This window comes from Ranitomeya imitator, chromosome 1 (assembly GCF_032444005.1).
Source record: "Ranitomeya imitator isolate aRanImi1 chromosome 1, aRanImi1.pri, whole genome shotgun sequence".
NCBI classification, from domain to species: domain Eukaryota; kingdom Metazoa; phylum Chordata; class Amphibia; order Anura; family Dendrobatidae; genus Ranitomeya; species Ranitomeya imitator.
In genome coordinates, this window is record NC_091282.1 from 46,885,105 (window position 1) to 46,912,163 (window position 27,059).

The 27,059-nt window shown below is 41.7% G+C and overlaps 1 protein-coding gene across 1 annotated transcript in view; it reads right to left on the minus strand.

Annotated features, from left to right (window-relative positions):
• Positions 1-146: 146 nt before the first annotated feature.
• LOC138661234 (phospholipid-transporting ATPase IC-like) overlaps positions 147-27,059 on the minus strand; it is a 60,438-nt gene continuing 33,525 nt past the window's right edge. The window contains exons 7-28 of the mRNA XM_069746042.1: positions 26,582-26,654; positions 26,416-26,486; positions 26,079-26,161; positions 24,460-24,618; positions 24,221-24,309; positions 23,489-23,685; positions 14,635-14,843; positions 13,623-13,666; positions 12,597-12,753; positions 12,313-12,504; positions 11,271-11,383; positions 10,844-11,008; positions 10,653-10,764; positions 9,894-9,969; positions 9,112-9,244; positions 6,904-7,192; positions 6,335-6,558; positions 3,671-3,754; positions 3,302-3,547; positions 2,469-2,607; positions 2,143-2,273; positions 147-843 (exon numbers count right to left, since the gene is read on the minus strand). Of these exons, the coding sequence (XP_069602143.1) occupies positions 631-843; positions 2,143-2,273; positions 2,469-2,607; positions 3,302-3,547; positions 3,671-3,754; positions 6,335-6,558; positions 6,904-7,192; positions 9,112-9,244; positions 9,894-9,969; positions 10,653-10,764; positions 10,844-11,008; positions 11,271-11,383; positions 12,313-12,504; positions 12,597-12,753; positions 13,623-13,666; positions 14,635-14,843; positions 23,489-23,685; positions 24,221-24,309; positions 24,460-24,618; positions 26,079-26,161; positions 26,416-26,486; positions 26,582-26,654 (3,199 nt within the window). The 3' untranslated portion in view covers positions 147-630. The remainder of the gene's footprint in view (positions 844-2,142; positions 2,274-2,468; positions 2,608-3,301; positions 3,548-3,670; positions 3,755-6,334; positions 6,559-6,903; positions 7,193-9,111; positions 9,245-9,893; positions 9,970-10,652; positions 10,765-10,843; positions 11,009-11,270; positions 11,384-12,312; positions 12,505-12,596; positions 12,754-13,622; positions 13,667-14,634; positions 14,844-23,488; positions 23,686-24,220; positions 24,310-24,459; positions 24,619-26,078; positions 26,162-26,415; positions 26,487-26,581; positions 26,655-27,059) is intronic.

The following is a 27,059-nucleotide window of genomic DNA, read 5'->3' on the forward strand; positions in this document are numbered from 1 at the left end:
AAATGAGAAGACACGAGCCATCTGTATAATGCACTTCTAGCTACACCCAGAAATGCATCTTTTGCTGCAAGAAATCATATATTTTTCTTGCGTAGGGAGATGAAGTTCATCCAAATGCATTTAAGAAAATCACGTATTAAAAAGAGTAAAAATAAAACAATTTTCCTCCAGTTTTATTACAATTTATTAACAATATTAAATAATGCGAAGGCTAAAACGTAAACAGTGTTGTCACAGATTTCTGTGCTCGTAATAAAAGTCTCCGCCTCCCCCCAACGTCCCGGATGAGAGATACAAGGCTAGTCCTTTTCTTATTTATGTGCATTTAAAGGGATTGTCCGAATCTTCGTCGCCCTCTATAGGAGAAAAATTGCATTACTGTAAATCAGCGTTTGGCGCCTCCTAAAGGCGGACGAACTAATTGTAGAAAAATGGATACTGAAAAGAAAAAAAAAAAATTGGTATCCAAAAGTTCACAGAGCGAATAATCTCCAGGTTACATGTACAGTCTGTATTTAAAAAAAAAAAAAAAAAGTCCTGAGCGTGAGGAATGTTTTTTTTTTTTATAAAAATATATACAAAAATCCTATGTGCAAGAATCTGCATAAAAAAAGCAACGTGAAGTATTCATCATATAGTTCCCGCTGCATTGGCTGCAAATACGGCATTAATTGGTGTCCGTTTTCTCGGGATACTGCGTCCGGAGGCGATAAGGTCAGCGTATCCCCTCTGGTGTGAGAAGGCGTAGGCCGAGCGTCTGCCGGAAGCGCCCCGTCTGATTGTGCTGATCCGCGGTCTCCACTGGGCTTCCTCGGTCTTAAATTTCTTACGATTTTTCTGAATCTATGAAAAAAGGGGGAAAAAAAGTGTTTGTCATCACTCTATTGAACATTTTAGACTAAGACAGATTACAGCAAGAGAGTAAACAGGTCGCTTTCTCCCGTAAGATCAACACACTCTTCTCCATCTGCTATCACTCATTAATTGGCAAGCCAAGAGTGTTCACTTTCTATTCAAGCCATGACACTCGTATCAACTAAAAGAGGTCACTGCATGCTACAAAATCAACACACTCCTCTCCTGCCATTTTCATCACTCAATCATTTCATTCCTCAGAACAAATGAAGCCCTTTCCTTACTGCCCTCAGAGTCACTGCCTCCCCAAAGATCAACACAGTAGATTTCTTCTGCTGACAATTTTCTCATCATCCAAATTTCTACATTTTATGTTTTATCCATATCTGTGCAATTTCTTTGCCCCCATCACATATTTTCACCCACATAGTCACAAATTGATAGGTCACTGCCTGCTACAAGATCAGTACACTCCTCACCTACTGCGGTCATCATCCCCATTGGTTCCTGCACAAAGCGTGTTGTGTCCCCTGGGTCTAAACAACCCTATCCTTGCTAACATAATAATACTGCATTATTAGACAGGTCACAGCCTCCTAAAAGATCAAACACACTCCTCCCCTACTGTAGTCATCATTTCCATAATCTGCTGGGAAAAATTGTATTGTGTCCTGACCAACTAAGCAAGAAACCTATCCTTACTAACATAATTTTACTGTATGATTGGACAGGTCACTATGTCAGTTATTATAGGGCAATACACTAGGTGCGAGTGTGTTGACTTTGCAGGAGTCAGTGACCTGTCCAATCATGCAGTATAATTGCCTCCTAGAAGATCAGTACACTCTTCACCTGCTGCCGACACCATCATTTTTGTTAGTCGATGGGAACAGATTATATTTTGCCCAGCAAGTAAGCAACCCTATCCTTATTAACTAATTATAGTGCATGATTCAACAGGTCATTGCCTCCTACAAGATCAGCATACTCCTCACCTGCTGCAATCATTTCCATGATCTGCAGGGGAAGTGTAATGTGCCCGCACTGACTAAACAACAACAACCCTATCCCTAATAATATAAATATACTGTTTAATCGGACTGGTCACTGCCTTCTGCAAGGTCATCAGAATAATATAAATATATTGCTTGATCAGACAGGTCACTGCCTCCTGCAAGGTCATCAGACTCCTACCCAGCTGCTGTCATCATCCCTATTTCTGTGTGTTAGTGTAGCACGTCACATTCCCCCATCCTTTAGGATTCTAGATGAAGGCTCAATACTTACTTTATCGCTTTCTGATGGTTGCAAGATCTTGCCAAAAAACCTTAAGGCAACGACAGGAAGCAAACACACTGCCACCGTAAGGATTATGGTCAGCCAAAGGTATGGCTGCCTGAGTGCATTGGGCGCTGCTCCTGTAATGGGAGAACAAGGGTCAATTAACGTGTATAGAAATCTCACTATGTCCCTGGGAGAGTCTTTGAGATCTATTCGCAGATACCCCCTTACACTCCCAAATCCCCGGCTGTTGGACCACTATATGGTTGTGTACGACCATACGTCCTACATGAAACAGATACTACGCGTGTTACACGTAATGATGGACTCACCGGTGAATATGAACTTGGATGGGAACAGAACATGGATTCCGGCACTGTGCAGATCAAACATGATTCCAAAGTAGATGGCAATGCTCCCAAACACGGAGAAGGCGTTCACAAAGGTCCAGTACGAGGTGTCCAGACCGATCTGCAAAATAGAAGGCATAACACTCACATTTTACTAAGGTTTGCAGATTTTATCATGTATGGTAAATGAATAACACCCTCCCCCCACAAGGCCACAAAAAGTAGGTGCTACCCCTCCCAAGGGCACCAAGAAGCAGGTACTTCACCAACACCAACCCATCTCCTCGATAGAAAACAGAAAAACAACAAAAAAACAAACAAAAAAAACCCAAAACAGGCGCTTCCCCAAACAATAGAAAAAAGCAGACAACCCTCCGACCACCCCAAGGCTCAAAAAAGCAGGCCCCCTACTAGAGTCCCCCAAATCACAAATCAGGTACTACCACACTCAAAGGACACCAAAAAAATGGTACTCCATCACCACCCCATCCACTCGAGGAAAAAAAAAAGTAAGCACCTCCCCATCCCCCAAAGCTTGAAAAAAGCTCCGACCATCCAAAGGCCCAAAAAAGCAGGCCCCTCCCAGTTTCCAAAAAAATCAGTTTCCCCACCCACTACACCCCCAAAAAGAAGGTGATAAACCACTCATGGGGCACCAAAAAGAAGGTGCTCCTTTGCCACCCACTATCCCTCCACACAGACGAAAAAAAAAAAGCACTACCACCAATCCAAGGACTAAAAAAAAAAGCAGGTGTTCTTCCCTGAGGACCAAAAAAAGCTTACAGGTACTTTTCCATTTATTTTCTCCCCTTTACCTGAAAATTGACAGTGATGATCAGAGCGGTGGCCGTCGTCACCGCGAATGACTGGTAATCTGATGGCGCCTCCCCGTCCTGCCCCATGGTTAACAAGAAGGCTCCGTAGGGGATGAAGAAGATGATGAGGGAGGTCACCACGCCATGGAACAGGCTCAGGAAGAACTTCTTGTAGTTGAACAACAGGTCTTTTTGGCCGGGGATATACAGACGTGGGAAGCGCAGACTGAGCTTATCACTGACGTCCTGGAAGGAGGAACCGATCAGACGGGTGGACACATCGTATAGATGGTTCATGAAGACGGAGATCCAAAGTCTACGGACATCCTACAGCTACAGCGGGCACCGGCGTAGACCAGTGCGACTCACCTGATCCAAGAGGCCAACAAGAAGGACTGGGAGGCTGGTGTACAGGACGTTGTAGAGCGCAATAAACCAATCTTCATACACCGTCTGGAGGAAGAAAGCACGAGGACATAGTAAGGCATACCCAAGCTTCTTTAGCATGTGATTCCGAATAATTTTTTTTTTTTACTTAAATGCATGAATTTTGGACTAAAAATACTTTTTTGCATTAAACCTTTTGCACAGTTTGGCTTTAAGGCGTGCTTTAAGGCTATGTGCACACGTTCAGGATTTCTTGCAGAAATTTCCTGACAAAAAAAACGGACTTTTCTGCCAGAAATCCGCAGGCGTTTTTTTTCACTTTTTTTTTTTACGTTTTTTTTTTTTTGAGCTTTTTTTCCGGGGCTTTCCCAATGCATTGAATAGCGGGAAAAACGCAAAAAATCCGCAAAATTAATGAACATGCTGCTTTTTTTACCGCGATGAGGTTTTTTTTGCGGAAAAAAAACGCATCATGTGCACAAAAATTGCGGAATGCATTCTAAATGATAAAAAAAGCATACATATGCATCCCATCGCAAAAAAAACGCGAAAAACCCTGAACGTGTGCATATACCCTTACAGGTTTTTTTTCTACGTTGCTGGCTGCAGAATGAGTTATCTGAAAGTCAGTCAGGGAGCTCATTCTCATATACATTTATCTGTCTTTTCCTGAGCTCCACTTGGGCAGCTTATGACCACGGAGAATGTGGAAAGTTGAACTCAACTTTGATGTGGTCATAAATCAGCATGAAGAGTTCAGAAAAAGACAGATAAGAGAGACCAAGATTTTTATTTTTTAGGCTTTCAAAAATTATGTTTTGTTTTTTTTTGTAAGTAGAAACTGCTTCAGGAAAGTCTCCTTTTTGGGGAATATTTTGTCTTTCCTACTGCAGAAGTTTCAAAAGAGTTTTTTTTATTTTGTCAGAAGAGTTGCAGCCTTTTCATTGGATAATTCCTATTTTGGAGCAGATCACATCAGTATCTGCTTCAAAGAGACGTTACATGTATGAGCTTTATTCCCACCAGATGTTTTTCTTCACCACATCAGGACAAAAACAAAAAAAAAACACCATATGAAAAACTTCTCATATGGAGGACAGCATAGTGGATTTCCCATTCGAAATGAATAGTAAGAGCTTTCCGAACTTTATTTAACAGTTTTTGAAGGGGATTTTTAGAGCTGATGCGATGCAAAAACTCCTGAAAAATCGGTGTGTGAATACATCTTAATTTCCCAGTCAGAAAGAGCTCACCGACGGATTCTCAGTTAATTCATTCCGCAGCAGGCAAATATACAGAGAAATAAAGCCAAAATGGTGCAAAAGATTTAATGACACCAAATAGTGAAATTGTTTTGAACCCAAAACATACATTTTAGAAAAAAAAAAAAAAAGTTGAGCTATTTAAAATCTAGGAAGAAAATAAAAATGTATTAATGGCTACATAAAAAAAAAATAATCACAATTTTTTTGTATACATTTTTACCCAAAACTAACAGAGAAACATTAACATATTTATTCCAAAATGGAGATCCCTGGCTGGGCTTATCTATATCTATGCAGAAACCAGAATATAATGTGTGTGCGTATTATGCAATATAATCAAAAAAAAAAAAAAAAAAAAAATAATATATATATATATATATATATATATATATATATATATATATATATATATATATATATATATATATATATATATATATATATATATATACACACACACATATATACATATATATACATACATATACATATACATACATATACATACATATATATTTTATTATTTTTTTTTATTACAAAATTTTTTTTTTTTTTTACTTTTTTTTTTGTATTTTACGCATAGATGAAGATAACCTATATAAAAAAAAAAATCATTTAGAAGATAGGATAAGATTTCAGAGTACCCAGGTAAACTGTTCATGGCATCATATGAATGTACACTAACAATAAAGTAATTATATAGCGTATTGTATGTCTATATAGCGCTTCCAATGGTTTAAAGTCAGTGAGTGTATACATATATTGTATACTCACCAGAATTTGGGCTATGCACTGTTATCTATCGGACTCTGAACTTGGGCAGTCTAATGGCACGATCTGTGTCTTCGTGTAATAATACATGCACACGGTCTTGTAGTAATTATTGAGACTAACTCTGTACTTTGTAGATTCTAAATTTTGACATCAGCGTATACATGCCATAATACTTGCATGTTCGTTTAGTGGCTATTTATTGCGCACTAGTTCAAGATGATTTGGACCGATAGGTTTGCAAATTAATGCAGAGATGTAGAAAAACTATACCCCTGCTGCGGAATTTTTGCTTTCTTGGCCTTTTTACAGAGAATATGCATGATAACACCAAAACGTTTTCTGCACTCATGGTTAGTGGTTGTGTGAAGCCATTTATTGTCCAACTACTGTGTTTTTTTCTTTTTTTGGTAATTTTTCTTGCACAAATAGCGCCACACTTGCTCTCAGGTTGCGTGTAGTACTGCAGCTCAGTTCTATGAAGTCCATTCTGCTCCTATACAAGTTTCTTGAAGAAAGCCATGTTTTTGTTTTGTTTTCTTCAATCCTCTACAAGCCCTTAAAGAAAATTGAGATTGAGAATGTACGCAGCGGAAATAAGGAACCGTACCTGAGCGGAGAATCCATTGAAGAACGAATACCAGAAATGAACCAATGTAAAGGCGAAGTTCTTGTAGAAGAAAAAGCTCAGGAACTTGCACATGCGGATGTACGACCAGCGGCCGTGGACCAGGATGAGTCTCTGGAGGTATCGAAACTGAGCGAAGGAGTAGTCGCTGGACATGACGGCCTGCATCCCCTCCTGCCCGCTTATACCCACTCCTATATGGGCAGCTGCCAGACAGAAAAACAAGACATGGATGACTAGAAAGCCTTACACGGCCAGCTGCACATCCCCATCCCATAAGACGGTGCATGGGCCGCCCCTCTGTTATTCTTCCTGGAAAGTTATGAATAAATCTGACAACTCCCCATGTCCTTACACAGTCTGGAAGTGTCATTGTTCAAAATATCCAGAAACAAATTCCCAACTGATAACAGTCATACTGGCAGTCATACGTTTCCAGGAGGAACAATAGAGGAGCTGTTAGAAAAGACGATATATATAATAAGCTCCTGATAGTGACTGCTTTACAGGAAAAACGGACCGCCGATTCCTCCCTCCTGATCACATCTTACTTTTAATCATGTTGACATCGTTTGCGCCGTCTCCGATAGCCAAGGTGATGGCCTTCTTGTACTTCTTCACCAGCTCCACCACCATGGCTTTCTGCTTCGGAGTCACCCTGCAGCAGATGACAGAGCTGCACTCGCACGCCAGGTCCACAAAGTTCTTCTGTCGCTGTTCCTTTAAGACATAGGTCATCCTTTTCTCTTCCAAATCCTTTTGCTTCTCTTCGGCAGTTCTGGGAAATTTCAGCTTCAGCCGCTTCTTCCTTTTTTTCTTCTTTTCTAGGAGAATTTCATTCTGTTTGTAAAAGGAAACAGTCACGTTATAGACCTCATTGTCAGGACGCGAGATGTTATCAGTCATTGTACAGGAGGAGGAGGAGGTGAGCTGTGACATCACCTATTGTGAATGGTGGATCCTGTGTTATCTACTGTATATAGAGGTGTTATCAGTCATTGTACAGGAGGAGGCGGTGGTGAGCTGTGACATCACCTATTGTGAATGTTGAATCCTGTGTTATCTACTGTATATAGAGGTGTTATCAGTCATTGTACAGGAGGAGGAGGTGAGCTGTGACATCACTTATTGTGAATGTTGAATCCTGTGTTATCTACTGTATATATAGGTGTTATCAGTCATTGTACAGGAGGAGGAGGAGGTGAGCTGTGACATCACCTATTGTGAATGGTGGATCCTATTATCTACTGTATACAGAGGTGTTATCAGTCATTGTACAGGAGGAGGAGGTGAGCTGTGACATCACCTATTGTGAATGGTGGATCCTGTGTTATCTACTGTATATAGAGGAGTTATCAGTCATTGTACAGGAGGAGGAGGAGAGCTGTGACATCACCTATTGTGTATGGTGGATCCTGTGTTATCTACTGTATATAGAGATGTTATCAGTCACTGTACATGAGGAGGTGGTGAGCTGTGACATCAGCTATTGTGAATGGTGGATCCTGTGTTATCTACTGTATATAGAGGTGTTATCAGTCATTGTACAGGAGGAGGAGGTGAGCTGTGACATCACCTATTGTGAATGGTGGATCATGTGTTATCTACTATATATAGAGATGTTATCAGTCATTGTACAGGAGGTGGGAGGACTTGAGGACCCTAGAGTTACTACTGCTTCTGCTCCAGATGGCTAGGGTTTGGTGGTGTTATAAGGATATCGACATGCTGCCTACGTATCCCTCTTGAAGAGACAAGTTCATTGTTGAAATGTGTTATTGTGAAGTAATATGAAGCATAAAATGCATAGTGTGTAGCAGTGTTATAGGTAATGTTGGTAATATATTATGTAGGATGTGATAATGTAAGATATAGTACATGTAATACAGGGATGTAGGTAACTGACTGATGGTGACATTAGGGTAAGATAGAGTTAATGTTTGGGACTTGCCCACAACTGGTGGGGTTAGTGTTAAGGAAAGTTACAGCGTTCCTGTTAGTTGTCAGATAGGGTTTGGAATGTAAAGTGAGCAAAGCTACATTTGAGTGTGACCCTGAGTGAGAGGAGACTAAAGATGAGGGATAGTGTGATCCTGAAGAAAAGTGACAGAAAGAGACAGAGTGGCTTTCTGAAGAAGAGTCTTAGGAGATGACACCGAGTCACAAACCTGAGTACATGGGACCAGTGAGGGACCCAAGTGTAAGGGTTTCAAGACACCAGTAGTGGAAGAAAAAGGATGCAGAACCGCTGAGCAAGGAGAGACCTGATCAGGACTGATGCCTCAAAGCTGGGTTGTGGCCAAGAAGGAGGAGACAGTGTGCCTCACTAGCCCTGGATTAAAGTATGGAGACAGGATACTGTGCGGAATAATGTGTCATATTGTGTAGGAAACGTCCATAAGACTTTGTACCCGCTATCCCTTGTATATAATCCTTACCAAGTTACCGTGCACCAAACACTATTTTTTATTTGTGGTCTCCCTCATTGAGCTGTGAAACATCTGGTCCTGGCAAATCCACAACACCTGCTACATCCGGTCTGCACAGAACAAGTGTACACACCCAGCCAGGACCCACACTTTCATGTAACGCGCCATGTTACACTGGTGGTGTCATCACCAAAAAGGAGCACATTGTAATTTTTGCTGTAAGGCCCCTTCAATAAATACAACCCCCCTGGCGTCGATCATAAGATTTTTACCATTATTTTTATTATAATAATATATATTATATAAAATATATGAAAATTGATGACATACCAACCAAGAGCCGGTCAGGATTAGAGAACGTTTCTCATCAGTTTGGAAGAAGGGATTGGGGTTAGCCGCACTTGCTCCTGGGTTGCCTCCTCGCCGGTTCTTCTGGTTTTCCATCCTCGTGTGCAGGAGTGCGCTGGGGGGAAACATTAGTAGCAGAGATTTGGCTTGTGGGATATTATTATATGGCAGTAAAGAGTATAACTCCCAATATGATACGGAGATGTGGGAATAAGGTCAGTGGATACATGGAGAATTTCGGAATAAATCCAGTTCCTTTCACATAGAAATCTATATAGATGCAATACAAACTAATGAATATGTTTAATTCATTGACGCTAGGACTCAATTTAACACCTGGATTTATGAGTCACTACATGGATACAATTCACACCTCCACCTGACATACTCCAGATAACTAAGAACATTGTTCCCATTGCCTCTCCATTTGTAAGAAAATGCCTAATTTGATTACCTTGGCTTATCTATGGACTCATCACACTTCCCACCCCCTAACAAATGTCCTGCTGTAGTATTCTTTAAATGTTGTGCTTGTTTCTTATTAATCTATTTGTAATCTTGCCTGAAGAAGGAACCACTGTGCTCTGAAAGCTGCAAACATATTTTCTGTTTAGCCAATAAAGGTATCACTCCTAGAATACTTCTGTCATCATTGGGCAGAAAATTATTCACATCGATTTTTCTGGCTAACACGGTACCACAATATAATTTTTTTATTGTACATCACGATATATAGAAATCTATATTCCGACGATTCCACTTACTTAATGTCCTCTCCGTAGCAAATCTTTGTCTCATCCGTTAAAAGCTCACAGGCGAAGCCGATATTTTCTGCAGTTTCTAAAAAACAAAAACAAAAGACATAACAAATACATAAACTAACTACTTGAAAGTATTACACTCTAAGCCGAGCAATAACCAATTTCGCCTGTAGTGGCCGCTGTGGAGGAAATGCATCGCTGGCTGCAGCTTCTCTTGGAGGCAAGAGGTGATGGTTGGAGGTTTCTTAAAAAAAAAAAAAAAAAAACTTCTTCCAAATTCAAACAGGTTGCGTTTTTGCTCAGTTTATGCTCCAAACACTTAGTCTTAAGGGGGTTGATCCGTCAACAGCATACGTAGTAAATGTAGGATCTTTTGGACTCCCCCCTGAATCACAGAAATAGGGGACCCATGGGCACCCATGTCTGAAATTTGGATATGAGCAACACTAAATATTGGTGACCACCATTCAAAGTCTGACCGAGACCTAAGTACAGCGCCGTGCCTCTCCAGCAGTGTTATACTGCGTATGCCCAACTACAAGAGAGGGATATTGGCCCCCCATTCTCGAGTTTATTGGGGGCTTCAGTGGTGGCATCCATGGTGATTATACATTCATCACATATTATATTTAAAGAGGGGGTTGGCCAGGAATAGGATAATTGTCATTAAATGGGGTCCCCAAAATCAATTTTTAAAGTGACCTCCAAAATAAAATTTACCGTTAATGCATGGACATCTCATAGGAAGTACAAGTTACTAACCTTTCTTATCCCCTGTAAGCACCCATATCTTTATATCTGCTTTGGCGAGTTTCGAGATGGTATGTGGTACCCCATCCTGCAGCTTGTCCTCAATAGCGGTGGCGCCCAGTAACTGTGACAATATGACGACGGGTCAGCAAATATACACACACAGATTTATCTGTACGTATATAGGTCCTTGGTGCACATACCACCAAGTTGGTCTCGATTTCTTCGTACACTTTATCCAGAGCCTCGTCCCGATCAGCCATGGACACACTGGCCTCCTGGTATTTTTTATTCCACCTCACGTACTCCTCGGGGCTGATGTCCTTGTAGCATAGACAAAGCGTCCTCAGGGTCTCGCTGGCAAATATCTGAAAATAATAGGAGAGCACAATTACACGGACAGCCTATACATATTATCGAGAAGTCTGTAATTCCTCATTTCTCCTGCGGAGGCACTGCAGGGAAAGTAAATACTTGATATTGGGTCAGAGCCGATCATTTGGGGTCAAATCTCTTATCTAAACCATTGGGATCTCACCACCAATAAAAGATCCTGGGGAAATGGAATAGATCCCCCATTCCCTTCTACACATTCGTATATGATAATTTACAGCCACAATCAGAACTTACATCCAGCGCCTCCTGCGTAGAATCCTTAATGGGATTATCTGGATGCAGACGCTCATATATAACCGTATCTGCCCCTTTACAGTACAGTCTGATGTTCCCACTTGGCTCCCGCACTGTAAGAAGAAGAAAAAAAATAAAAATATAAAACTGAATATATTGAAATGTATTACGAGAAAAACAAAATATTTAATGTTATAATGGGCTCGTTCATGTTTGACCAGTGGGCACCTTTGTGTACGGACATTAACCTTTATCCATGGGCCATGTCTGGCATTTACTCGCAGTACCCGACTCAGCCAGGGACTAGAGGGGGCGCTTTAATTTTTTTTTTTTCATCCTCTTTATGTTTTACATGCCACAGCCAATCAGCATTAAAACTACCAGATCTTCAGTCTTCACCGGAGCTTCTGGCGCTGACTAGTCTCCAGTGACGCACGGTGTGACAGCACAGCACGCAACGCCCAAGACCTTACCAGCGACTGTCAAGGCACGGCGTGATGTCCTGATGTCACGATGTGCATCGCAGATGCCTATTTACCGCCGGTGAAGACTGAAGATCTGAACACCAGCCACAGCGGCGGAACAGGTGAGGAGAGAATAAAAATATTACTATATATATATATATTTTTTTTTAATAATGTTTATTACGCTCTTGGTTCATAATAAGACACATTAGATGAAAATTGAATATCCTGGCCAAATTCGGATTTCAGCCGATTCGCTCATCACTAATATCCACACTTTGATCTAAAAGATATCTAAATTTTGAAGGTGATTATTTTCTTAATCATTTTAGCAGTTGGATGATAATTTCTCCAATTCAGAACTCAAAATATCCTCCATAAGCATAGTGAAACTTCTGCATGTCCACAGCCACCACTAGGGGGAGCTAACTGCCTTGTGTTGACAAAATCAGTATGCAGTAAGCTCCATTGCTCCCTCTTGTGGTGACTGTAGGAAGCCAGAACTGGATCATTTAACTTTATGGCTATGCAGGGAATTTGGAATTAGCATACGTGTGAACTAAAAGCCGGAAGCTTACCTATAACAGACATGCGCTTTCGGTCACTGTTAAAATCCAGAATACCAAGAACTTCGTAGGTGACTTCTTTCTCAAGTTCACTAATAGTAATAGTACTCTGGGTTCTGGATAGAAACACAAAGCCAAAATTCCTGGCAGCAGTTACCAATGCCCCTTCATCCGGAGATGCCGCCTGGTAGACTAGTTCACCACCTAGAACCAAGATGGAAGAAATCAATGCACAAACTTTTTCTAAGAAAGATGAACAAAAGTCATATTTGCGAAAAACAAAGAGCAGAACCTACCCTCCGTCCTCTCCATCATTACCGTATGGCACAAGCCGAGTAGCTTGAAAAACAGGCGAACGTTGGGATCTTTCCCTGACCGGATTTGGTCAATCAGATAATGGTCTCCAAATGTAAATTTTGGGTCGGCCAAAGGATTCCAGCCAAAGTCTACATCCTGCAGGTCAAAAACCAAGACGATATGCAACACTTAAAAATAATTTTTTCTTTTGTCCTTTACCTAAATAAATACATTTATGTCTAAAAAAAATTTTTTTAATATGGCCTCTAATATTTTTGCACTTTTTGGGCTCCACATCCCCATCTGTACATAGATTGCGGTCAGGACGAGCTCACTGACCGATTCACTCATTTTATGAAGTCTGTAATCCTGATCTATAATCTCCTGAACTATGTAAGTGATTCATGACCTCATCAAAGTTCAACCGGTCAGAAATCGGCTTAGAAGATGGTTCAGGAGAAGAGAGATAGGACCCATATCAGGTTCTTGCCAGAAACCTCTGACTTTTATTGGGCCCTTATGCTGGAACACATAGAATTTTATATAATTGCTAAAAAGTTTTTTCTAAAAGCAAAATGAGAAAACATATGGATTAGTGACGAACGTGCTGGGATAAGGTGTTATCTCAGCAAGTCGGGTCTTCAAGGTGCTTGAAAAATATGTCTGAGTCCCTGCGGCTGGATGTCTCGCGGTTGTTCGACAGCTGCAACACGTCGGGATTCCCTATTTTTAGGCTATCCCAGCATGTGTTGTGACTGTTGAACAGCCACGAGACATGCAGCCGAGTAGACTCGATATTTTTCGAGCACGTCGGAGACGCTCAGTTAGCACCAGAGCATGCTCAGATAACACCTTATCCAAGCACATTTGCTCATCACTACATATGATCAGTTTTCTACAATGTTTTGCACCCTATTATCAGCCATTTTAGGCTTGGGTGGGGGTGACCTAAAAGTTCTTCAACAGAATAATTGGCAGGAAATTCACAAAAGTCTGTTAAAAATAAGAAAAAGGGGATGACGTACCTCATTATAAGTAGACTTGTTACCAGCTTCTTGTCTTTGTTCACCTAAAACCAAATTCTATAAAGTTATTGTCATCCAAATTGTACGGATTTTCCGACTCAACTGTAAAGTGACAATAAAAGGGCCAATGTGGCGGTTTTATATGGAAATTTAGATTTATTTTTTTTTAGATTTTTTTTATATTAGTTAAGAGCGAGGGGATAATTCAGATATCAGAGATTTTACTCATGTGCACAAAAAACCTGACCATTGGTTTCGCCAACGATTTGGGTTAGTTTCATCAGCAATTCATTTTTGCAAAAAAGAGAAAACGGAGGGTAAAAAACAAACAAAAAGAAAAAAAAATGATGGCAGTTTCTCAATCTTCTCCTATCAAAGGGTGGTTTTAACTACTTTTTTTTTACTTTAAACTTTACATATAATGGAAGAACGGTCAGGACACTTCTTTAGCATCTTTTAGATGTCGGTGTACCAGCATAGTTTTATTAAGAAGACACTTTGGGAAAACGCCATCTGTTCTTTTCCTGGTGTTTTCTTGGTTGTCATTTTAGTGGTTTTAACTACTTTTTTTTAATTTTTTTAATTTTACTTTACATATAACGGAAGAACGGTCAGGTCACTTCTTTTAGCCGCTTTACGGCTTTCGAAGCTAGAAGTTACAAAAAGACGGAACAGATGAACAGCAGATTGTTTTTACATTGCTATGAATATTTTCCTCCTTTTTAGCCCTTTGTTAGGTGTGTTCCAGGTGGAATCTGCATGAAAAAGACGCATAAACCCATACAGTGAAAAGTGGAAAGCACATGGACGGCATCAGAGTGCTAGACGATTATTTCACGGACCCATAGATTTGAATTGGCGACTTTGATCCGTTAGTGTGCTCCACTTGGTCGGGAAAAATACACGGCCATGTGAACAGACTCCTAGACCATCATAGGTACGAGCCCTATCTGTTAAAAACACAGGACCTGTACATAATCTGACATCCAGTTCAGCGCTCCTAGGAACTCACCGTAGGTTTCGCCATTAATTGTGCATTTCTTGAAGGTCATGACGTTCTGGGTCAATGTCCCAGTTTTGTCGGAGAAGATATACTGGATTTGTCCCAGCTGCTCGTTCAGGGTTGTGGTCCTGGCTTTGGCCGGCGTGTCCTTCTCACCGTGGTACATCTGCAGGTCCCAGTTTATGAAGTAGCTCTGACCCAAACGAATCACTTCCACACTAAAAACATAAAATAGAGTTCGGGAAATATCAGCGCAAAGGTTTCCTAAATGTAATGAACAAAAAAAAAAAAAAAAAAAAAAAACACATTATGGAAATATATATATTTATAGAAGCTAGATGTAAGCAAGCAAAAAGTTAATATATTTTACTATATGGGGTATGTTCTGGCGTGGTCACACAAGGCCCATCAGTTGCCCCTGATACAGTCATGCATTGTGCAGTCAGTATGGAGCTTTTTTGGTGGATGGTGGTGGCAGTGCTGTACAGCATTATCATTTTGTCAAATGTTAGACAGTGTTCACATCTGCGTTAATATTTCAATTATAATCAGAAACCATGGACACGCAATAGGCTGACACTCTCTGCAGCTCACTTGTCAGCTTGGCTGTACAGACTGGGACAGTTTCAGCAGAGTCATCTCATATTTAGAAGGTAGTGAATTTACTACTGGCTCTGTTGTACAGCTGGAGACTGACAAAGAGGAAATTGTGTGTGTCTATAACATAGGCTTGCACATTTTTGTAACATGAAGTGTTCAGATTTGCAAAATACATTTTTCCTAACCTATGGTATTAACTTTGTGCTATGAATATGATCCTTCACTTATTTTTCATCAAATTTTATCTGCGGGGCTATAGCTGCCCTACAAGTAAGCTCTGAGGATCAACGTAATATACGTCTTTACTACATACAGCTCTGGCAAAAATTAAGAGACCACCACATCCAATCCCTGCCATGGGCAGCTGTTGTGAATTCTGTGGCAGAGCTCCCTCCTGTGGTCACAAGTGGTACTTCGGCTGATTCTCTCTGTGAGCTTCCGTTGGTGGAGGAAAGTGGTACTGCGGCTTCTGAGTTTCCTCCCTCAGGTGATGTGGTGAGGTCGTTAGGTGCTTCTCTACTTAACTCCACCTAATGCTTTGATCCTGGCTTCCTGTCAATGTTCCAGTGTTGGACTTGTTTTTCCCTGGATCGTTCCTGTGGCCTGCTGCTCTGCATAGCTAAGTTCTTCTTTGCTATTTGTTTGCTATTTTTTCTGTCCAGCTTGTCTATTTGTTTTGCTGGAAGCTCTGGGAGGCAAAGGGTGTACCTCCGTGCCGTTAGTTCGGTACGAAGGGTCTTTTTGCCCCTTTGCGTGGTTTTCTTTAGGGTTTTGTGTAGACCGCAAAGTTACCTTTCCTATCCTCGCTCTGTTAAGAAAGTCGGGCCTCACTTTGCTGAATCTATTTCATCTCTGCGTTTGTCTTTTCATCTTGACTCACAGTCGCACCATTTGGCGGCATTACCGGAGCTTAAACCTGAGCCTATGCAGTGCGATAGGACTTTGACCAGAGTTGAACGGCAAGAACACAGACGTCTGAATGGGCTGTGTTTCTACTGTGGTGATTCCACTCATGCTATCTCTGATTGTCCTAAGCGGTTCGCTAGGTCTGCCACCATTGGTACGGTACAGTCAAAATTTCTTCTGTCCGTTACCTTGATCTGCTCTTTGTCATCGTATTCTGTCATGGCATTTGTGGATTCAGGCGCTGCCCTGAATTTGATGGACTTGGAATATGCTAAGCGTTGTGGGTTTTTTCTTGGAGCCCTTGCAGTGTCCTATTCCATTGAGAGGAATTGATGCTACGCCTTTGGCCAAGAATAAGCCTCAATACTGGACCCAGCTGACCATGTGCATGGCTCCTGCACATCAGGAGGTTATTCGCTTTCTGGTGTTGCATAATCTGCATGATGTGGTCGTGTTGGGGTTGCCATGGCTACAAGCCCATAATCCAGTATTAGATTGGAAATCCATGTCGGTGTCCAGCTGGGGTTGTCAGGGGGTACATGGTGATGTTCCATTTCGTCATCCACCCCTTCTGAGGTTCCAGAGTTCTTTTCTGATTACCGGGATGTATTTGATGAGCCCAAGTCCGATACCCTACCTCCGCATAGGGATTGTGATTGTGCTATCAATTTGATTCCTGGTGGTAAATTCCCAAAAGGTCGACTGTTTAATTTATCCGTGCCTGAGCACGCCGCTATGCGCAGTTATGTGAAGGAATCCCTGGAGAAGGGTCATATTCGCCCGTCATCATCGCCATTAGGAGCAGGGTTCTTTTTTGTAGCCAAGAAGGATGGTTCACTGAGACCTTGTATAGATTACCGCCTTCTAAATAAGATCACGGTTAAATTTCAGTACCCCTTGCCATTGTTATCTGATTTGTTTGCTCGGATTAAGGGGGCTAGTTGGTTCACCAAGATAGATCTTCGTGGTGCGTATAATCTGGTGCAAATCAGGCGAGGCGATGAATGGAAAACTGCATTTAATACGCCCAAGGGTCATTTTGAGTATCTAGTGATGCCATTCGGACTTGCCAATGCTCCATCAGTGTTTCAGTCCTTTATGCATGACATCTTCCGAGAGTACCTGGATAAATTCCTGATTGTGTACTTGGATGACATTTTGATCTTCTCGGATGATTGGGAGTCTCATGTGAAGAAGGTCAGAACTGTTTTTCAGGTCCTGCGTGCTAATTCTTTGTTTGTGAAGGGATCTAAGTGTCTCTTTGGTGTGCAGAAGGTTTCATTTTTGGGGTTCATCTTTTCCCCTTCTACTATCGAGATGGATCCTGTTAAGGTCCAAGCCATCCATGATTGGACTCAGCCGACATCTCTGAAAAGTCTGCAAAAGTTCCTGGGCTTTGCTAATTTTTATCGTCGCTTCATCTGCAATTTTTCTAGTATTGCCAAACCATTGACCGATTTGACTAAGAAGGGTGCTGATGTGGTCAATTGGTCTTCTGCTGCTGTGGAAGCTTTTCAAGAGTTGAAGCGTCGTTTTTCTTCTGCCCCTGTGTTGTGTCAACCAGATGTTTCTCTTCCGTTCCAGGTCGAGGTGGATGCTTCTGAGATTGGAGCAGGGGCGGTTTTGTCACAGAGAGTTTCTGACTGCTCAGTGATGAAACCATGCGCTTTTTTTTCCAGGAAGTTTTCGCCTGCTGAGCGAAATTATGATGTGGGCAACCGAGAGTTGCTGGCCATGAAGTGGGCATTCAAGGAGTGGCGTCATTGGCTTGAAGGAGCTAAGCATCGCGTGGTGGTATTGACTGATCATAAGAACTTGACTTATCTTGAGTCTGCTAAGCGGTTGAATCCTAGACAGGCTCGTTGGTCGCTGTTTTTTGCCCGTTTTGACTTTGTGATTTCGTACCTTCCGGGTTCTAAAAATGTGAAGGCGGATGCTCTGTCTAGGAGTTTTGTGCCCGACTCTCCGGGTTTGTCTGAGCCAGCGGGTATCCTCAAGGAAGGAGTAATTGTGTCTGCCATCTCCCCTGATTTGCGGTGGGTGCTGCAAAAATTTCAGGCTAATAAACCTGATCGTTGCCCAGCGGAGAAACTGTTTGTCCCTGATAGGTGGACGAATAAAGTTCTCTGAGGTTCATTGTTCGGTGTTGGCTGGTCATCCTGGAATCTTTGGTACCAGAGAGTTAGTGGCTAGATCCTCTTGGTGGCCATCTCTGTCGCGGGATGTGCGTACTTTTGTGCAGTCCTGTGGGATTTGTGCTCGGGCTAAGCCCTGCTGTTCTCGTGCCAGTGGGTTGCTTTTGCCCTTGCCGGTCCCGAAGAGGCCTTGGACACATATCTCTATGGATTTTATTTCAGATCTTCCCGTTTCTCAAAAGATGTCAGTCATTTGGGTGGTCTGTGATCGCTTCTCTAAGATGATCCATCTGGTACCCTTGTCTAAATTACCTTCCTCCTCTGATTTGGTGCCATTGTTCTTCCAGCATGTGGTTCGTTTACATGGCATTCCAGAGAATATCGTTTCTGACAGAGGTTCCCAGTTTGTTTTTCGAGGTTTTGGCGAGCCTTTTGTGGTAGGATGGGCCTTGACTTGTCTTTTTCCTCGGCTTTCCATCCTCAGACTAATGGCCAGACCGAACGAACCAATCAGACCTTGGAAACATATCTGAGATGCTTTGTTTCTGCTGATCAGGATGACTGGGTGTCCTTTTTGCCTTTGGCTGAGTTCGCCCTTAATAAATCGGGCCAGCTCGGCTACCTTGGTTTTGCCATTTTTCTGCAATTCTGGGTTCCATCCTCGTTTCTCTTCAGGACAGGTTGAGTCTTCGGACTGTCCTGGTGTGGATACTGTGGTGGACAGGTTGCAGCAGATTTGGACTCATGTAGTGGACAATTTGACCTTGTCCCAGGAGAAGGCTCAACGTTTCGCTAATCGCAGACGCCGTGTGGGTCCCCGACTTCGTGTTGGGGATCTGGTTTGGTTATCTTCTCGTCATATTCCTATGAAGGTTTCCTCTCCTAAGTTTAAACCTCGTTTCATTGGTCCGTATAGGATTTCTGAGGTTCTTAATCCTGTGTCTTTTCGTCTGACCCTTGCAGATTCTTTTTCCATACATAACGTATTCTATAGGTCATTGTTGCGGAGATACGTGGCACCTATGGTTCTATCTGTTGACCCTCCTGCCCGGTTTTGGTGGAGGGGGAGTTGGAGTATATTGTGGAGAAGATTTTGGATTCTCGTGTTTCAAGACGGAAACTCCAGTATCTGGTTAAATGGAAGGGTTATGCTCAGGAAGATAATTCCTGGGTTTTTGCCTCTGATGTCCATGCTCCCGATCTTGTTCGTGCCTTTCATGTGGCTCATCCTGGTCGGCCTGGGGGCTCTGGTGAGGGTTCGGTGACCCCTTCTCAAGGGGGGGGTACTGTTGTGAATTCTGTGGCAGAGCTCCCTCCTGTGGTCACAAGTGGTACTTCGGCTGATTCTCTCTGTGAGCTTCCGTTGGTGGAGGAAAGTGGTACTGCTGCTTCTGAGTTTCCTCCCTCAGGTGATGTGGTGAGGTCGTTAGGTGCTTCTCTACTTAACTCCACCTAATGCTTTGATCCTGGCTTCATGTCAATGTTCCAGTGTTGGACTTGTTTTTCCCTGGATCGTTCCTGTGGCCTGCTGCTCTGCATAGCTTAGTTCTTCTTTGCTATTTGTTTGCTATTTTTTCTGTCCAGCTTGTCTATTTGTTTTGCTGGAAGCTCTGGGACGCAAAGGGTGTACCTCCGTGCCGTTAGTTCGGTACGAAGGGTCTTTTTGCCCCTTTGCGCGGTTTTCTTTAGGGTTTTGCGTAGACCGCAAAGTTACCTTTCCTATCCTCGCTCTGTTAAGAAAGTCGGGCCTCACTTTGCTGAATCTATTTCATCTCTGCGTTTGTCTTTTCATCTTGACTCACAGTCATTATATGTGGGGGGCTGCCTTTTCCTTTGGGGTATTTCTCTGAGGCAAGGTAGGCTTATTTTCTATCTTCAGGCTAGTTAGTTTCTCAGGCTGTGCCGAGTTGCATAGGCAGAGTTAGGCGCAATCCACGGCTGCCTCTAGTGTTGTTTGGAGAGGATTAGGGATTGCGGTCTGCAGAGTTCCCACGTCTCAGAGCTCGTTCTATGATTTTGGGTTATTGTCAGATCACTGTATGTGCTCTGACCGCTATGTCCATTGTGGTACTGAATTGCCTTTCATAACAGGCAGCCCAATCTCCAGACCTGAACCCCATTGTAAACTTCTGGAATGTAATCAAGAAGATGATGGATAGTCACAAGCCATCAAACAAAGAACTGCTTAAAATTTTGCTCCAGGAGCAGTGTGAAAGACTGGTGGAAAGCATGCCAAGACGCATGAAAGCTGGGAATAAAAATCATGGTTATTCCACAAAATATTGATTCCTGAACTCTTCCTGACTTAAAGCATTAGTATTGTTGTTTAAAAATGATTAGGAACTTGTTTTCTTTGCATTATTTGAGGTCTGAAAGCACCATTGTTTTTTTTTAACCATTTCTCCTTTTCCGAAAAAAAATGCGAAATTTATTGCTTGGAACTTCGGGACATGTTGTCAGAAGTTTATAGAATAAAAGAACAATTTACATTTTACTCAAAAGTATACCTATAAAAAGAAAAATCAGACAAACTGAACATTTTGCAGTGGTCTCTTAATTTTTGCCAGAGCTGTATATTACGTTACAGGTCAGGACCTTCCACAAGATCCTCATCAGAGAAACTAGGGTGGAGACGGGACAATTGGAAATTCAGGAGAAAGGAAGAAATTGTGACACCCAATAGAGGAGAGAACAAGAATTCAAGCCCCGGGTATCACATGATGAAAACTTAAGGAGTGCCAAAAAAATAAAATAAAAAAATAATACGGTAAATAACAATGCAACCTCTTAAGGCTAGTTTCAACTGCACATTTTCTGATTTTTTTTTTTGTAAAGGGTGCAAAATAATACAGGGCTGAATGACATAGCCATAAGTCAATAGACATACATTAATCAATCTATTTTTTGGATTTTTTTTTTTCCTTTTTGTGATCACTGGAATTTTTTTTTTCTCTTTAAACAAAATCTTGCATGTTTTTGGTTCACTTTTTTTTTGTTTTTTTTTCTTTTAAACAACGTAGAAATATGACAAAAAGTAATATAAAAAAAAGTATTAAAAAAGGATAAACCCAAAAATTCATGGTAAAATGAATAACGATAATGCATGAAAGAGACACAGATGTAATAAGGTCTATAAAAAAAACCCAAACCCTTAGGTCGGTATCACACGCCTGAGTTTCACCGTCCATGTATTTCCAAACCAGCCGCACGCATATACAAGGCTGGCGAGTTCATGTCAGTAGACTCACGGTCAGCTCGTGAATGTCGGTCTGTACATGGACCATGAAACCGGCCTTATATTTGCATCCTATATTGTGATGTGATTGACTAATGTTACAGGCCTAAAGCCTGAGGCTGCACCACTGAAAGATTCTGTGATGTGATTGACTGATGTTACAGGCCTAAAGCCTGAGGCTGCGCCACTGAGAGATTATGTGATGTGATTGACTGATGTTACAGGCCTAGAGCCTGAGGCTGCACCACTGAGAGATTCTGTGATGTGATTGACTGATGTTACAGGCCTAGAGCCTGAGGCTGCGCCACTGAGAGATTCTGTGATGTGATTGACTGATGTTACAGGCCTAGAGCCTGAGGCTGCGCCACTGAGAGATTCTGTGATGTGATTGACTGATGTTACAGGCCTAGAGCCTGAGGCTGCGCCACTGAAAGATTCTGTGATGTGATTGAATGATGTTACGGGCCTAGAGCCTGAGGCTGCGCCACTGAGAGATTCTGTGATGTGATGGACTGATGTTACAGGCCTAAAGCCTGAGGCTGCACCACTGAAAGATTCTGAAAACATGACCTCTAGTCATTAAGGGAGATTAATGCAGTCCCATATGTAAAAATATTTTATGTCTCCTACATCTAACAGGAGCAGAACATTGTCTAAGCCGATGTGCTGTAGGGCAGGATATATTAACAAAAACATTCATGTCATCAACAAAACATTCTGACATTTTGGTCCTCTTTGGAGCTTAATATGGGGGCACTGGACCATGTGGAGCCTGTGGATTAGTGTCAGGAGCCGCGTTGTCATGGAAACCTTGTATAGATTCAGACCATCATACACAGTAGTTGTCACTATCTGTATTATAGCTATATACCTATATGTTGGGGGTGGCAATAAGCCAGGGTAGCTCACATGTACAGGTCCTTCAAGAAAGACTGGAGTAGACAAACATACTACTCACAAAAAGTTAGCGATATTTGGCTTTCAGACAAAATTTATGGAATATGCAAACGTTCCGACTACAGTGATGTTTTGTCATGACAGTGGGGACATTAAGTAGAAGCAGTAATGGCGATTTCCTCATCTCAAACAATTTATTGAAACAAAAGCCAACAACAGCGGTGGTATACCCCAGAAAAAATGTCTGTCTCAATCTCTCATGCGGCCTTCAGCATCAATTGCAGCTGACAATGACGTCTCTTGCTCCTCACAAGTGGAGTTACGGTCTACTGAGACATGGCGACCCGCTCTTTTAAAGGGTGCGTGTCCACGGTCCGTAATCACGGCACTTTGGACGGAGCGGAAAACCCTGTACGCGCGGTGACTACGGGTGTGTTCATTGCTTACATCCGGAATCTCCACACCCCATACATAGGGCCCTGTGATTTACCTTACGGAGCGTCGCGTCAAGGTAAACAGACATGCCGCGGTCTAAAAAGACGCCCCGCATGTCCGTAAACGCAGGGCCGACGGGTGCGTGTTCGCACGCATAGTGGAGACTGGATTTCAGAAAATCCCCTCCACTATGCTGTAACATCTGGATGCTGCAGGTTGAACCCCGAGGTTGTACGCAGCGTTCAATCCACAGCTAATCCGGATGTAATCCGGCCCCTGGACACAGACCCTAAAGGGCGGCCCTCAGGTCATAGAGAATCTGAGGTACAGAGCTACGAGTCTCTACACGGGGACTCAGCTGGTTTTCTATGGGGTTCAGGTCTGGGGAAAGAGCAGGTCGCTGTATTTGAGGACCCCCAGTCTCAAGCAGTCTTTCTCTCGATGAAATGGAGCATTGTCGTGAATGAAAATGAAATTAGACCTTTAGGCCAATTAAAAAGTCGGGCCCAAAGTGTAGTGTTTGGGGTGTGGTAATTATTAGTTTATGCCAAAAAACAGGGGTATGAAAGTTACAAATTTTTTGCAATTTTTGAAAAAGTGTGCAATACATCACCGAAGAGAGGGAAGGGTATAATGGTAGTAAGAAGGGTCTCACCTCACGTAAAGAGAAATGGGCACCATGGTGTTCAGAACAATGATGTAACCCCAAAAAGCCAGGAAGCCTCGGTATGACGGGGCGTAATCCTTCCCATCGTACAGATACCACGACATATTAGCTTGACCCAGTTTCGCGTCCCAGAACGTTTGACCAATAGCAAGTCCGGCCGACGCCAGGATGAGGAGAACAAATATCTAATGGAGACAAATCATTACAGTGTGCCATTTGCATCTTCCTATACACTGTAAGCACTACTATTGTGACTGTTATTAGTGATCACCACCAATAGAGGGAGCTCACTAAACATGGTATTTAAAATAATTGTCCATTTTTGGGGACTTATTATTATTTGTATTTTTTTTCCCAATAAGTGCATGTAATCAGGGTCCAAATGTTTGCAATTGGGCTTCAGTAAAGATTTGACACAGTTTGCGTTGCATCTAATGTTGAGAGCAGAATGAGTTAACTGACTATTTTGTCTGTGCTGATTAATGGCCACAAACCACATCTTAGTTGAATGTGCAACAATTTTTTTTTTATAAAAGCCAAAACAGTGCAAAATTTCTAGTTAAATCCAATTGCAAAAGTGATTTTCAGCCCTAATTAATTATATGCATTTAAGCAGGAATAAAAATAAAAAAAAGTCCATAAAAAGTGGTCCCCACATGGAATAAACAGTAACATCACAAGTTATAAAAGTGCTTTTATTTTTGTCCTTTTAAATCTTACCGTGTAGACCATATAGTTCATCAGATAATCAATTTTTGTTCTTTTCAGTCGGGTTTTCCCACTATTTCGCATAATTTTTGTGTCCGCGCCTTAAGGGGAAAAAAAAACACAATTAAAACACAAAGATATTGTATCAAAAACTTCATAAAAAAAAATAACCGAAAAGATACCAGTACTAGATAACAAAAATGAATTTCTATGCCTTTATTATTGATCAGTTAGGTCATCGGGCATTTTACCTGCAAAAAGTACGAGGCCGTGGCAATACATTGTGTTGCGGATGGTACAACCTCGCAGGAGGATTTTATCTGCATCCAAGGGGTAACTCGATCCTCTCCAGCAAAGTGTCCCGACAAACTTGTCCAGGCGATTATTAGGCTCTTCGCATGTAACCATGCCTGAAAATAAATAAATATATGTGATAAAAGACTTCTAAATCTTCATACATCAGATACGTAAAATTAATCATTGTTATTGCGTCTGTGATGATAACAAGACTGCTGGAACCTAAGACAGGTCTGAAACAGACACTGCAAAAAAATGAGGAAGCTTGACACCAGCAGGCGAGGTACAGTCTGCTGGGGAGGAGCCAATGTTATTCAGATGCAATAATAGTGTCAGCCTCTAGGTGGCAGCAGCCTATCCCACGGTTCTTTGTCCCCCAATGAGAGAAATGAGAAATATAAATTTATGTTTATACTGGATGTCACTAGAATTATTGTGCTGGGGCATATTTTAAAGGGAAAGGGTCATCAGAAATTTGATCTGTTTAATTTACTATTTGGTAATTATATGGTGTCAGCAGTCATTGTACAGGAGGAGGAAAAGGAGGAGGTGAGCTGTGACATCACCTATTGTGAATGGTGGATCCTGTGTTATCTACTGTATATAGAGGTGTTATCAGTCATTATGCAGGAGGAGGAGGTGAGCTGTGACATCACCTATTGTGAATGGTGGATCCTATGTTATCTACTGTATATAGAGGTGTTATCAGTCATTGTACAGGAGGAGGAGGTGAGCTGTGACATCACCTATTGTGAATGGTGGATCCTATGTTATCTACTGTATATAGAGGTGTTATCAGTCATTGTACAGGAGGAGGAGGTGAGCTGTGACATCACCTATTGTGAATGGTGGATCCTGTGTTATCTACTGTATATAGAGGTGTTATCAGTCATTATGCAGGAGGTGGAGGTGAGCTGTGACATCACCTATTGTGAATGGTGGATCCTATGTTATCTACTGTATATAGAGGTGCCATCAGTCATTGTACAGGAGGAGGAGGTGAGCTGTGACATCACCTATTGTGAATGGTGGATCCTATGTTATCTACTGTATATAGAGGTGCCATCAGTCATTGTACAGGAGGAGGAGGTGAGCTGTGATATCACATAGGATGAGGAGGAGGAGATCGGTTTACACTAATCCTGTCTGTGATGATAATGAGCCTGTTTAACAGTCTTCTGTACATTACAGGAATTATGAGTCTAGTATAAGGCCTAGTGGACAAAATGAGAGTTGCAAGATTTCACATTTTTTTTTTAAATTAAGATAGTACCATGGAAAATAGACCAAAAAATTTTTTAAATAGCAGCTTATTTTCTGATGACACGTTCCCTTTATTAAATACGTTCTGTGCTGGATAGTCCAAGGTACATTACATTTAGTAAGAGAGTATCCCTGTAGGTAGACTTTACGCTCTTAGCTTTTTGCATCACATGTAGCGTAATCATTATTTAGGGCCTACAGACCGCGTCCTCCATAACGAGTCTTACATGGTCCTGAGTCTATGAGCAGAAAATGGGACTGAACGCCACAGTGCACAACTATTAGAAGAAAACAAAAGGTGAGAACTCGCCATCAAAGTCAGCCAGGGCCGTCTCCTCCTGCAGCAGCTTGTCCGTCACCTCCAGGGACATTTTAAACTTCAAGTTTGTTTCCCTAGAATGATTAAAAAAAAACAACTTTTGTCTATATGGTATAACGAGAACGAGTGTCTAAGGTATTGCTAAACAGATTCTTTTTCAAAACCAGCGCCACCTCTGTCAAGAGGTTGTGTCAGGTATTGCAGTTTAGCAAAAAATGTATGGGACTGAGTTGCAATACCAGACATAACCTTCTTAGTAATCGACGGACTAATTATTATTATTATTATTTTTTTTAAAGTGGGTGTCGTGGCCATTAGCATATCTCACCCGTCAAGCTCGGCGGTCTCTACGTAGCACAGGCTGTTTGGTTCAGAGCTGGATAGAAGTAGCACGTCTGCCTAGAAAAATAGAAAATATATGCAGTACATAATTAAAATAAATTCCCATACACTAACGAGTTATACATTTTATTTTCAGCCATAATGACACTCACCGGAACAAACTCATTCTTGTTAATTCGTATGATGTCTCCGACTTGGACGTTTTTCCATTTTGTTTTCTTAAATCTAAGATGCAAAAGATAAATGTTCAGTATTTTCATTAATGACCATAATTAATAGAGAATATAAAATAAAATATTACAATGAATTATGCACAGAAAAAGGTGTATATTAAAGAAATTTTGAACGGTGCCATGTAATGCTTCATTTTCCCTGCGGAGGAGCTGCAGTGCATGACGGGAGCCAGTGAGAAAAGAAGGACCCGACCCAGTACTGTATGTCCGTGGCTTCTTCCTGCTAAGTCAGTGTGCACCAGCCTCTTGGCCACACCAAGGGTGCACCAAAACCCCCTCGTTAGCATAAGTTACATAAAGAGTTTTCAAAGTAATTATAACAGAGAAATGTATACTGCGAATAGGATTCTTAGAGGGGCCAAGTCCTCTACATAATTAACTAGATCACTTTACATTT